At 39.1% G+C, this 12,507-nt stretch overlaps 1 protein-coding gene and 1 long non-coding RNA gene across 8 annotated transcripts in view; one reads left to right on the top strand and one right to left on the bottom strand.

Moving 5' to 3' along the window:
* LOC148641048 (uncharacterized) overlaps positions 1-12,507 on the top strand; it is a 637,701-nt gene that overhangs the window by 313,552 nt on the left and 311,642 nt on the right. The window lies entirely within an intron of this gene.
* The window catches only part of igsf9bb (immunoglobulin superfamily, member 9Bb), a 160,663-nt gene that overhangs the window by 50,255 nt on the left and 97,901 nt on the right, over positions 1-12,507 (bottom strand). For all 6 annotated transcript variants that reach the window (XM_088620172.1, XM_088620174.1, XM_088620173.1 and 3 more), the window contains exons 8-11: positions 6,341-6,483; positions 5,507-5,647; positions 3,226-3,342; positions 1,675-1,825 (exon numbers count right to left, since the gene is read on the bottom strand). In XM_088620172.1, coding sequence (XP_088476298.1) covers positions 1,675-1,825; positions 3,226-3,342; positions 5,507-5,647; positions 6,341-6,483 — 552 coding nt within the window. The remainder of the gene's footprint in view (positions 1-1,674; positions 1,826-3,225; positions 3,343-5,506; positions 5,648-6,340; positions 6,484-12,507) is intronic.

The raw sequence follows: 12,507 nt of genomic DNA, 5'->3' as shown, positions 1-12,507 counted from the left end.
CTGAGAAAATAATTATTATTTTATACAAAAGGTTGTTGGAAATAAGAGAATAAGCCACCCACTCATGTCATTGAATCTAATACCATATTTTTCTAGGAAAAGGTTTGATGAGATTATCAAATTATTTAGCTACTAGCAACCAAATGAGTTCCACAGGCTAAACTGTCTGCTCTTGTCTGTTGCCTTTCTTATGTTCTTCTGTACAACAGCACTGAAACACTGACATTTTCTCTTCCATATTTGCATAGTTCATACAAAAGGCTGGATAAGCAGATTGCCTTATTTGTTCTATAACCTCATGTTGTAATTGCAATGTGAACTAGCTGTTTTCTTAATGTCTTTTATAAACCTGCTCCCTGTAAGTAGCTGTCCACATGAAGAAACCTTCCTGAGTCAATATAGCACTTTTAAAAAAAATAGTCAGGGATTTAATGACTTTGCAGGTTCTGCAAGTCAGATACATTTGCCACAGAACTCATTTAGACCTGCTCCTTTTTTACCCTCCAATGAAGATATGTTGGTAGGCAACAATTGCAAAGCACCATCCAATTTAACATATATCTGGATAACAGTTGAGTACCTGGCAATTAGCATGAGATGGGTGCTGCACCACTCAAGAGAGCTCCTGCTAATCACAGCGAGATGATGGCTGGACAGATACTGCTCAATGACACCCAATTAAACCACAGCCAGTGACTGAAAGTGCCCTTCACTGCCAAAGGAATGTCGACATTATCAATGTACACAACACCAAAGAACACTGTGTGCAGTATCTACAGGGAGTTGCACCTGTAATCATCTGTAGAAAACATCCTGGGGGTGAAACTAAATAAGAGCTATTGTATACTAGTTTTTAAAATAATAAAGCTAAATGAATGAAGTCCTACATACTGTAAGTAGATGTGAAGACAAACAATATTTCATTAATTTTGCATTAATGCTATGATGTTGGATGTCAATTAAAACATGATTCTCAAATGCCAGTGCTACTAAATAGTGTTGTATTTTACTTTGTAAACATGTCCTCAAAATGCACTTGGTCATTCCTAATTGAAGATTGAAGGTCCTTCGTGTTAAAATCACATTAAAATCAAACTGCTGAATTGAAGTACACCTACTGCACCTTAAGCTTCACTGAAACAGTTTTCTAACACGTATTGTAAATGGTCTCATCCTTTTTCTACTTTTATCTACTGTTTTCTACTGTTCTACAAGTGTTAGCCACTTGAAAGAAACAAATCCAATCAAATGGGGTTTTAATGAAATATGAGACGCACAGCTTGCTGTTCAGATTTTTTTTTTGCAGCTGTTTACTTATTCTAAAAAGCAGAGCCGTGGATCTCACAAATTTCTTCTGAAAGATAAGCAGGTACTAATACGGTTTTTGTCTCAAAGACTGTTCATAACAAATCGGCGGGAGAGGTGCGATGTCAAGGAGATAAAAACAGAAGTTATTCACGCATACAGCATATAGGGAAAGGGGCACACACACAATTAAACAATCTCAAATGCAAATATAACAGCTAAGAGAAGTACTTTATAGTTTGACTGTGAGCACATTTTCACCAAAGGAATGTCTTAACTTGCTTACATTGATTTATAAGACAGTGAGTTTAGTTCTTTCTCGGGCTTTCTACCAGAGTCAGACAAGCAAAGAAGAGAAGAAGTTCCTACCGATTACTAGGAGATGAGTACTGGCAGTGATGCTTGTGACGACGTTGGTAGCGACACACTCCCACTCCCCATGGTCCTCCTTACTCAGGGATTTGAACTGTAAGCTGCCACTCGGTAGAATATTGTGCTTGCTTCTGCTGGGCTTCCCTACCTTCACAAGAGACAACACCATTCAGCAGGAGCCATTACAGTAACCCAGGCGAAAGCTTTCAGCACATAACCCTGGGCTTTGGCTGTGCTGCAATCTGGAGTCTTGGGGCGCAAGGATAATTCCCAGCGCAAGAGAGGAAACTTACTGTCAGTGTGTAGGAACTATAGAGATCTGCCTAAGGCATGTTACTGATGTGTCAGCAGATCAGCATTATTTTGTTCGTTCAATAATGAGTCTTACACTAATTGATGGGAATCGCAATCAATCACAGAGCTGACAGGCATAATTGAAATTTGCCTTGAATAAAAGCTACCTTTACCCTCATGAAGGGCAAATTTCAATCAGCCACCATCAATTGTCAGGACTGCAAAGGAAAATACAAATTAAAAAATTAAAAACATTCTTCCTGTCTTCTAGCAATTACCTTTTTAATAAGAGCAAGTGTACTTTTCATGCATAGCATCTACCGTTTGCCTTTTCTCAAAGGAAAGACTACTCTAGTAACTATCACGTTTAGTAGTACTGTACATTTAAAATTTCATTTTGTAAGTATTGACAGAAGCTGTCTAGAAGTTCTTTTGTAAATATTTATTAAAAGGAAAAAAAATATCTCCATTATTCATGCTGAATTTGGGGTAACTCCACATTCCACAGGATTTACTATTGGGTTATATAAGTGCCAGGTGTGCATAAGCTAGGCATTGTTCTGGGAGAGAGTGAGGAGAAGGATGAACTGTAGGGAGTTTAGATAGCACAAAAAGAACTGATTTCCTCATTTATTCAGAATTGCAAACTGATTAAACAAGATCCAGTCCAGACACACTTGCCCTAAACTTCAACAGCTTCCATGACTCACATAGAGAGATTCTGACATGTCTGCCGTTCTGATCATTTTCACTCTGAAGAATGGATAAATAATATAATAATTCTTCTGCTTAATATAGTTCTTTTCTGGACACTCCACTCAAAGCACTTTATAGGTAATGGGGAATCCCACTACCAACACCAATGTGTAGTCCCACCAGGATGGTACTCTGGATGGCAGCCAGAGTGTGCCAGTATGCCCCCCGTACACCAGCTATCAGAGGCTGGAGAACAGAGTGAGGAAGCCAGGTCATAGATCTCGATTATTAGGAGGCCATGATTGGTAAAGGCCAGGGATAAAGCTGGCTAGGATTCCAGGGTCAGCACCCCTACTCTTTTCGAGAAACGTCCTGGAATTTTTAATGACCACAGAGAGACAGGACCTTGGTTTGATATCTCATTTGAAGGATGGTGCATTTTTTTACAGTACAGTGTACCTGTCACTATACTGGGGCATTAGGACCCGCACACAGACAGAAGGGGGAGTGCCCCCTGACTTGTCCCTCTAACGAAAGCAGGAGTTGTGAGCAGTGTACCTTCCTCCATGTGATCGTGGGGAATGGATCTCCGGCAGCAGCACAAGGGATCACCAGCTCTCTCCCAGCCTCCTGCCGGTATTCCCAGCCGGGTAGCACCGTGAAGTAAGGGGGATCCTGCATTTCAGCGGAGAAATGAATTAGAAACGGAGACTTGTTTCATGAGTGCGCTCCGGCTATGCATCCAGCGCCTTGCAGAAAAAACATTCAGACACTTGCTGTGATGTTCCATTTTGTGATGCGTTTTTAACCTTTAACATATAAAACATTTCTTTCAAAATCCTGAAATCCTTAACACTGAATACTTTTAAGGGTAACACGGGTAAGATGAACCACAGCAAGTTTCATCAATAAGATAAAAACTGAAATATATTAATTGCTTTCAGACCTGTGAATACTTGGTGGAAGCTCAGTTATGAGCTCTTTTTGGGTAAGACTTTACCAATCTTTGTATACCAGTTTGGTACAATTTTTGACCGATCGTCTTCCCAGTTTGCATACAGATTTTTCTAAAGTCGCTCTCTGAAGGCTGCTTGAGGCAGTTCTTCAACAGTCTTTCAACAGATTCTTAGTTCAGTTTCTAATTCTGAAGCCAGTCCAATGTAGCCTTGTGCTTTGTGACATTTTCCTGCTGAAAGGTGAGTTTTTGTTCATTTTAGATTGAGAGCTGTTTTCCTCTATGATTTGCCAGTATTTCACCTATTTTCCTGTCAGTCTTGACAATCTTCCCAGTTGCTACTGATGAGAAGCACAAGTATAACAAAATGCCACCATCCTGTTTGACAGTAGGGACTGCCTTGACTGAGTAATGTTTGGTTTGTGTGAGATGTAAAACTATATTTGTCTGGTCTCATTATTGCACACAGATAGAAGACACTCAACAAAATGTGTGGCTCATTAAGGTTATTCAATGTACCTAAATTAATCCAGGTTTGCTACAGCAAAGGATTTGTATACTTACTGAAGGTAAATCATGACTTTTCTATTTTTCCTATTCAATTTTTCATTTAATGTACTGTTTTTACTTTGAATCTGTGGAGTAAATGTTGTACATAACTATTATTAATTGCTGCTTCAAAGTGTCATGAGTGCAAACTTTAAAGCAACAAAATGTGAAAACTGGGCACGAATCTAAATATGTTTTCAAGGCATTGTATTTGCTTAATTTTAAATAGTTTTTAACATATACAGTACAGGCAAATGATAGGTTTTTGAATTATTTGTTAAAATATGGTACAAATGAGTGGATGATGCCAAGAGTGTGTTTTATATAGTCAAGATCTGGGTAAACTTAATCCAATTATTCCACAGCCTACATGATAAATTTAGACATGAATATCATAATATTCAAACCAGCGCTATGGGTTTGCTTCTAACTGGTGTTTGTAAAGCCTCCTGCAGCAAAGTAATTAATCAAACGTTCAGCTAATACAGCCACAGCGTTCTATAATACTGTATGCATAAAAGCAAACCCATTAAATATATAATACTGTATGTTAAATGGCTGAGATAAATTAATCCTTTCTACATTAATAATTATATACAGTATAATATGATAATATGCATATAAAATGTACAGTATTGTATATAGTTGCTATAAGGCTGTATAAGATATGTGCTTTTCATTTCTGCACCATGGCATTTCAGTGCCTTTTTTTAGAGACAGAGACATGTTTATTATGTATTGGAAAGCAAATAACAAATAAAGATAAAAATATCTGAACGTAAAGGGAAAAATAAAGGTTGATGTGGCTTTATATTAGGATTGATGCAGCACGAATTAACGAGTGATTCATTTTGTGAATGAAAACTTATTAAATTTAATTGGGCACTTGTGAACCTGGTGTACGCCAGCTATTGAGTCCACTTGACTGCAATTTGATTACCACCAGTGTTTTTGCAGGCTTGCCCATATTTCATACATTTCCCAGAACCTTACTTGATGTTCCTTACACTTAGTGTATACACAGGAGCGCAAAGCTCTAATTTTAGTTTGTTGCTTTCAGTCAGACATCCTGTAGGAGAAAAAACAAACACCTCTGAAATTAAGTTTCTTGCAATTTGCGGTTGTCCGGAGATGAAAACAGGAAGAGCTGACCTTTTACAAAATTACCGAACACACAGAAAATAGAAACATCCAAAAATACACCAAAGCACACCCTGAGGATGTGTCTTTCTTTTGCTAAACAAACAGGTTTTACGTCCTTCACATAAAATCACTAGCCACAGTCTCGGCTGTGGGCCATGGAAGGAATATAAAAATAAAGTGAACAATCCTTGCCTTTAGCACCAGACGGGCTGGGGGGGACTGTCCCATGGTACCCAGGACGTTGTAAGGCACACAGGTGTAAGTGCCAAGAGAATCCTCTGTCACCTCTTCCACACGAATGGTCCCATCCTCCATCAGGCTCCAGCCGGGATACTGGGTGCAGAGAAGCATAGCAGAGAGTTCGTCGTTACTTCTGCCTCTTGCTTTGACAAACAAACGACCCTTAATCCCTTGATGAATAATGACGTTTTATCAAATGAATGACCCACGATCAATAATGTATTGTACCCACTCTCCTGATGATGAGAGCTTTTCTGTCGAGACTATTGTTCTTTCTCCAAAGTAATTTCCATTGCTCTCCAAACGTTGATTATTACCCTAGCAGCCATTACTAAATGAAATAGGCACATGAATGGATGCCAATGAGGTGATTGCCTGGAAGAGTATTTGTCTTGTAAAAAACCTAATTCACTTAAGGTTTCTTCACAGACTTTATCTGAACCTTGCAGAACCTCTGAAGCTAACCCATATTCCTGTGTGTAAGCCCTGCCCAGGTGGCACTTTGGACATTATACTACGCCCTTGATGGTGGGGATGTAGGGGAACATTTCCATTTTTTCTAACATCTGTTCTGAATTTCTGAGCCACTGAATTAAAACAACCGAACTTCAGGGGACGCCAACAGATCGAAACAAGATGCTTTGCTTTTCAATGTACTACGAAAAAGCTCTCAAAAGGTATTTGGAAAAATAGATTTTTTTACATGAAGTATTATGCCAATTCAAACATATTCCTCTTTATTTAACTGTGGGTGAGACGTCTGTAACTGCGGACGTGCTAACTGACCTTCTCAATTCGCAGTGGGCGGCCATCTTTATTCCACTTGACGGATGTCACTGGCGGGTTGGCATCAGCTGGGCAGCGAATGAATCCTGGCAATCCAATTGGGACGTAGATGACAGACGGCATATTTACAACCCGGGCGGGGACTACAAAGGGAGGTCAGTGCAGCAGACGTTAGAAAAAAAATACAAACGATATCGAAAAAGGCACAAAAATTTATTTAACCTTGACTGTGCTCTGCTTTATTCCCACAAGAGACCCAAGCATTCAGGTGTTATATAAAAGAATGACTGAACAATTTAAGAAACCAAACTCTTACAAACTTTCTATGGTCCTGTGCATTACAGGGATTTATGACTTAATTTGCATGATACTATATAACCTGTGGAATCAAATGTAAAACAGCTGTGATGTAATCAATCAATCAAGCAAGGTTTATTTATCAAAGCACGAACAGTACAGCATCCAGCGGTGCTGTCTGCGTGCTTGTTAACAGGGATAGAAGAGTAGAAGGACAGGAATTTATAGGGATTAGATTAACGAAAAGAAAAAACAATTAGGAGACAAAATAATTACACAATTGCAATTTACAGTACAATTTACAGATTGTGCGAAAGTAACACAAGGATAGGGGATATTTAGCGCTCTTCATATGTGTCCTGAGAGTGCAAGTGACAGGAGGGCGCCGGTGCCCCCTGTCAGTTCAAGGAGGTAACTGCAGGCGTCTGCTGTGGTTGGCTGTTTGAGCAGTCTTACTGCCTGGGGGAAGAAAGTGTTTCGAAACCAGGTGGTCTTGGCCTGTATACTTCCGTATCGTTTTCCAGATCGTACTAGAGAGAGCAAGTTTTGGTTAGAGTGACTGGGGTCCCTGAGGATAGACCCAGCCTTCTTGAGGTATCTAACAGAGTAGATATCCTCGATGTTCGGTAGCGTGCAGCCAGTAGAGTTTTGTGCCAGTTTCACCACCCTCTGGAGTACCTTGCACTCTCGGGCTGAGCAGTTACCATTACAGAATTACAGAGTAATACTGTACGGAGTATTACAGTAACTGATCTGTTTTTGCCATATTGTGTCTCATTTTGCTCAATATTCCAATTGGCCTGTTCCACTTTTTTGGTGCAGTTATCTATATCAAAGAAATACCACATTTGTGTACGATACCAATGGCGTCCTGGCAATATGTTCTCGCAACAAGATTAAAAGTCTTTTCCGCTGAACAGTTACTGAAGTAGTGCAACAGATGGATATCGTCTGCATAATGATTCTCAATCTGAGGCCAAAACATTTCAATTCAGCGGTCATTTTCTGCCATATTCCCTAACAAGGTCCCAGTGGGTTCACAACAGATAAAGCCCCATTAAGAGTGTAATGTTATGCATGTAATGCTTGGCTTACATGCCATAATACAACTTGCTTGTAATGTTGAGATTGACCACTGTACTACACAGGCAAACAGGAAATTGGATGCAATCAGACTGCAGCCAGTGAAGCATAACAGGCAGTGTCCAGTGTAAGTCTGGAGAACAATTAATGGCTTGTCTTAAAATTAAAATCAGGTTTGACCACCATTACACCTTACACATTCACAGGACAAGTACTGTACAATAGTAACTTCTGGCTTTGCAGCAAATGCTTATTTTAACTGACGCTTTTGTGGCAAAGGCTAATTTTTTTTAAAAAATGATTCGGGGTGATCTGAAATGAAAACACATCTTCTGTTAGCAAAAGATTACAATGGGTCAAGACTAGTGGATCCAGCCCTCCGTTCTATAATTGAATAAAACAAGAGAAAGGAGGCTTGGTGTGAAGTTTGACCAAGGTAGGCTTTGATAGTACAAACGCCTATATACATTCCATGCATTTCAAATTCAATCTTTGAGCAATGGTTATTTCGATATCTGTTTTTACGCAAATCATTTCTAAACATATTAACTTTAAGACAGTTTTCTATTGATCCTGAAGAAGTCCACTCGATTAACATGCGATGCATTTTTAATATCTGGTTCACATTCTCAACCTGGTAATGAAATCCCTCCCTAGAACAACTAAAGGAAACCAAAACTTCACCTAAAGCCTACAGTTATTATTAGTAAGGATACCACCAACTGAAATACATTAAAAACATGTCATCTATAAGCAGTGGGAGAACAGATCTGCTGTGTGAGAGAGCATTTTACTCAGGATTTCAAAGGAAGCCTGGGACAGTCTCTAAGAAAACCTCTGAAGAGACCCCTGGTTGAAAACCGCCAGACTATAACATTAATCAATCACAATGTCTCTTGATACACATCATGATATGAAGTATGTACTTCATAGTAATTTCACCCTGCATCCAATTTTTTTTTGCTGCCAGATTGTGTATGAGATGACACATCCAATCAGTTATAAAGTTTAAATAAATCTTTGAAGCATCCCCAGAATAATTTAATCTAACTATGCGGTTTCTCACCTAATCCTTAATTTTTGTTTGGTTTCAAACTTGACTACAACTCACACTCCCACTTAACTTTGGAAAGACATAGCATTGGACTTCAGACCATCTTTTTAGTGGGATTTTATCAACAGCTTTTTTAGAAATATGATCTTTTCAAAAGCAAATAAGCGAAACTGTTGATGCATTGTTCAGTAAAATAAAATGAAAGCAAGGTAAATTGGACATACTGTACACTCTCTCGACACCCTCAAACATTTTATTACAACTTCTCCATGTTGATTCATAAATTAGATTCCATTATTTTATATAGAGATTTATACAAAAGTATATAATTGAATATACTATAATATATAATATAATATAAATAATATGTGTTTATTTGGCAAGATAATTATATTTTAGATTCATTTTGAATAATTAAGATAATTGAATTTTTCTGTATGTACTGGGTCATGTGCATTTAGATTTAAGTATCTAGATTCTAGATTCTTAGTATGGTGCTGCAAGCCAAGCCTTTGGCCAGGGTCTCCTCTGGGAGTGAACACTGGACACACCTGACTCAGTTCCCTGATTAGGGTCCTGTGTGACTGGAATGCCCCTGGAAGGGAAAGAGCTCATTTGATTGGTCCAGGGGGTAACTCCACATTCCACAGGATTTACTATTGGGTTATATTAGTGCCAGGTGTGCAGAAGCTAGGCATAGTTCTGGGAGAGAGTAAGGAGAAGGAGCAACTGTAGGGAGTTTAGCTGGCATAGGGGTTAAAAATGGACTCCTATGCTTTAATGCAGTCAGTCTGTAGCCCTAATCCAGGTGAAGTCTGAAAGAGGGGAGACAAAAAGAAGGAAGTACATGTATTTTTTTTTGCTTTGGAGTGCATTCATCTGGTGATGCAACCAAAGTGAATTTAGTATTTTTGTGTTCTTGAATCCTCTGTAGTCTGAGTTGTAGAGGAGTAGTAATTCTAGTTGGAAACTGAACTGCCAAAAGGGATAAAACAAGTGTGGTATGCTAGTAGGTCTCCAAAGAGACAAAGAACATGTCTTCCTATTGAAGGAGAAGACTGGATATTTATTGAGCATATGAGACCAGTTTAGTGTGATAGTGTCCCTGAGTATGTTGGGATTGTCGTTTTTTTTTTTTTAAGCTAATTGTTTGCCCCGATGAAGGCTTGTGTGAATGTTGAAGTATTTTAAAATATTATACTATACACCCTAATGCTACCAAATAGCGCTGGTGCTTGTTACTCAGTTACTCAAATCATTAAAAAAAAACTGAGCAGTGTTCATGGGATGGAAGAAAAAGAATAAAATGCTTTTGATGAGAACAGCAGCAGACTCCTAATTTCTTGTAGACTGCTACCAGCAGTGTTTGAAGTCATGGATGAAAAGACACACAATGTGGCAATATATGCACCACAGATGTGTTGGTTTTTCCCACAGTGTGCAGTGGGTAATAAAAGAAAAGGAAACATTTAAATGTTTAAACTGGCATAACGATCAGTTGCAGAGGAGGGGGAGGCACAAAGTGGAGGAAGGGTAGGAATTTTAAAAAGCAGCTGAAGAAAATGTTGCTTACTACTACTGTACAAGAATATCTAAGGGCCTAATGGTGTTCAGGGATCTCCACAATATAAAACAATTAGTAGAGGTCAGGTGGTGCTTTCAGAACAAAAGTTAGAATTAGCTGTTAACCGAGTATTAGACATTATTATTAAGAATGAAATGGTGCAGGCAGCAAACTAATTCAGGAATGGCTGGCAAAAATAGACAGCTGTACTTGTTCTACAGTACTGCCTCGTTAGGGAATACTGGAAAGATACTTGACTGATTCTATACTGTTCACCTCGGGGCTGGTTTTTGTGTAAATAGTATAACTACTTAGTAGCGCTGGTGGGCTCTTTGGCAGAGGATTCCTGTAGGATTCCAGTCTTAAGAGTTAGAAGAGCCTGTCAGTCTTCTAGCGCCGCCGTTGTAAATGCTAACATCAAAGACCAAAGGAGCCACGGGAAAACTGCTTTTACCGAGACTGGTACATCGATCCCAGCTCCTCAGATGTGTCCCTCCAACAGTCAAAACTCCAAACGGTTTCTGTTCTTGTTGCTACCTGTACACACCTATAGAAGGCTCCACAACCAGGTTGTGGTTTTATTTTTTCTTTAATACTTTTCAGTCACCTTAACCTCTGCTTACATGCTCCAGCTTATCTCTGTACTGTGTATACAGTATAATCTTTTATAAGGTAGTGTGAACTTGAGTACAAATGAATTCAAACTGATACCGGAAGTATTACCGGTTGCCTGCCTCTTCAAAAGTAATCCCAGTCCTAAAGTTATCCCCATCTGTGGGATCGGTGTCATGTCATGGAATAAATGTTCCCTGCTAGAAAGGAATGAGATTAGCTCTTCAAACTGGTGACTTTGGAAACTACTGGAATTAACACACTATTGAGACATTATGATGTGATACACATTTTCAGCAACAAGTTTACTGTACAGTGCTTATGTTTATTTCTAAAGAGCTAAATAAGCACCTTTTTGTGAAATGTCCTAAAACAAAATATCTTCAGCCACTTAAATCATGTGTACTCCACATAATTTGAATTCCAAAATACTGAAAGGTATTCATTTCCTCCCTATATTAAAATGAAATCCTCTGTGTTTCATAAAGCTTTGGGTTGGGAGATCAGATATAATGATGGCTTTTTCTTTTTTTATGCAAAAAAGAACTACTCTACACTAATTAAGCCAGTTCTCTGTGGCCAAAGCATTCTAATTCATAATTATGGATGAGCACCCCTTCTATGTTAACCATTCAGATCCTTACTCGGATAGATTCTCTTTTTTTTTGTCTTGGGCTACACTAATATGGAAAAGCCGTGAATTAACCATGAACTGGTTCTTCTACTCTCCTTCACATTCAGTTTTTAACTGCGGTACTGTTGCTGGATAAGAATTTCCAGATGCAGGGTGTCAGGGGATGTGTGCCCATCAGTACATTTTCATGCTATACCCTATCGCTCAATGGAGCTGTGTGCCAGACTCAGCAGGGCATGAGCAGTTTGCAGGAAGCTGCAGCAGTGGCAGAGGAAGTCTTCTGGGATCAGGTCTGGATCGCTGCCAAGTCAGATTCTTCCTGTCTGATGCTCCTGTACAAGTCAGAGCTTCCACTGAGTGGGAGGGGTGAAATTGCATTTTCTCTACGACTGTCACTGCCACAGCTAATAAGCCTTATTGATGTGCATTTTCTTTTCCACCAGCCAACAGGGATGATTATACATTTTTTTTGTGGTCTGATTTCTGCTTTGCTTGCTGGCTGGCAAGAATTTTTAAGAAAACATATTGCAGGGGATTATTTTAATGAGCAAGTGTGCTGGGGTTTGGTCTGCCAAGACACAAGCACCTCTGCTATCCCTGCAGGTCGTTCTACTGATCTTGCCTGAGTGTTCGGCTTGCTTTGAAATGTCAGTATGGATTTAAAAGCCTGCGCACCAAACACTGAAGGCATCGGAAACAGTCAGAGCTCACCAAGCTGGAGTGCAGATATGAAATTATTCAACATAGGAACAAAATAAACCTTGACGATTCGCATGTTCACAGTTATTCAATGTTTTCTCCTTTAACTTTCCAAATAAATATTTGTGAAAGGTGAAGCAAAATGAAACATTCTTCATTATGGGAGGCTACCTAGGAACACCCTTCGCAACTCAAAACCATAACAAATGACATTTATTGTTGAA

This window comes from Lepisosteus platostomus, chromosome 25, assembly GCF_059453375.1.
Source record: "Lepisosteus platostomus isolate fLepPlt1 chromosome 25, fLepPlt1.hap1, whole genome shotgun sequence".
In the NCBI taxonomy this organism is placed as follows: domain Eukaryota; kingdom Metazoa; phylum Chordata; class Actinopteri; order Semionotiformes; family Lepisosteidae; genus Lepisosteus; species Lepisosteus platostomus.
This window is presented reverse-complemented; position numbering and strand designations above follow the sequence as displayed.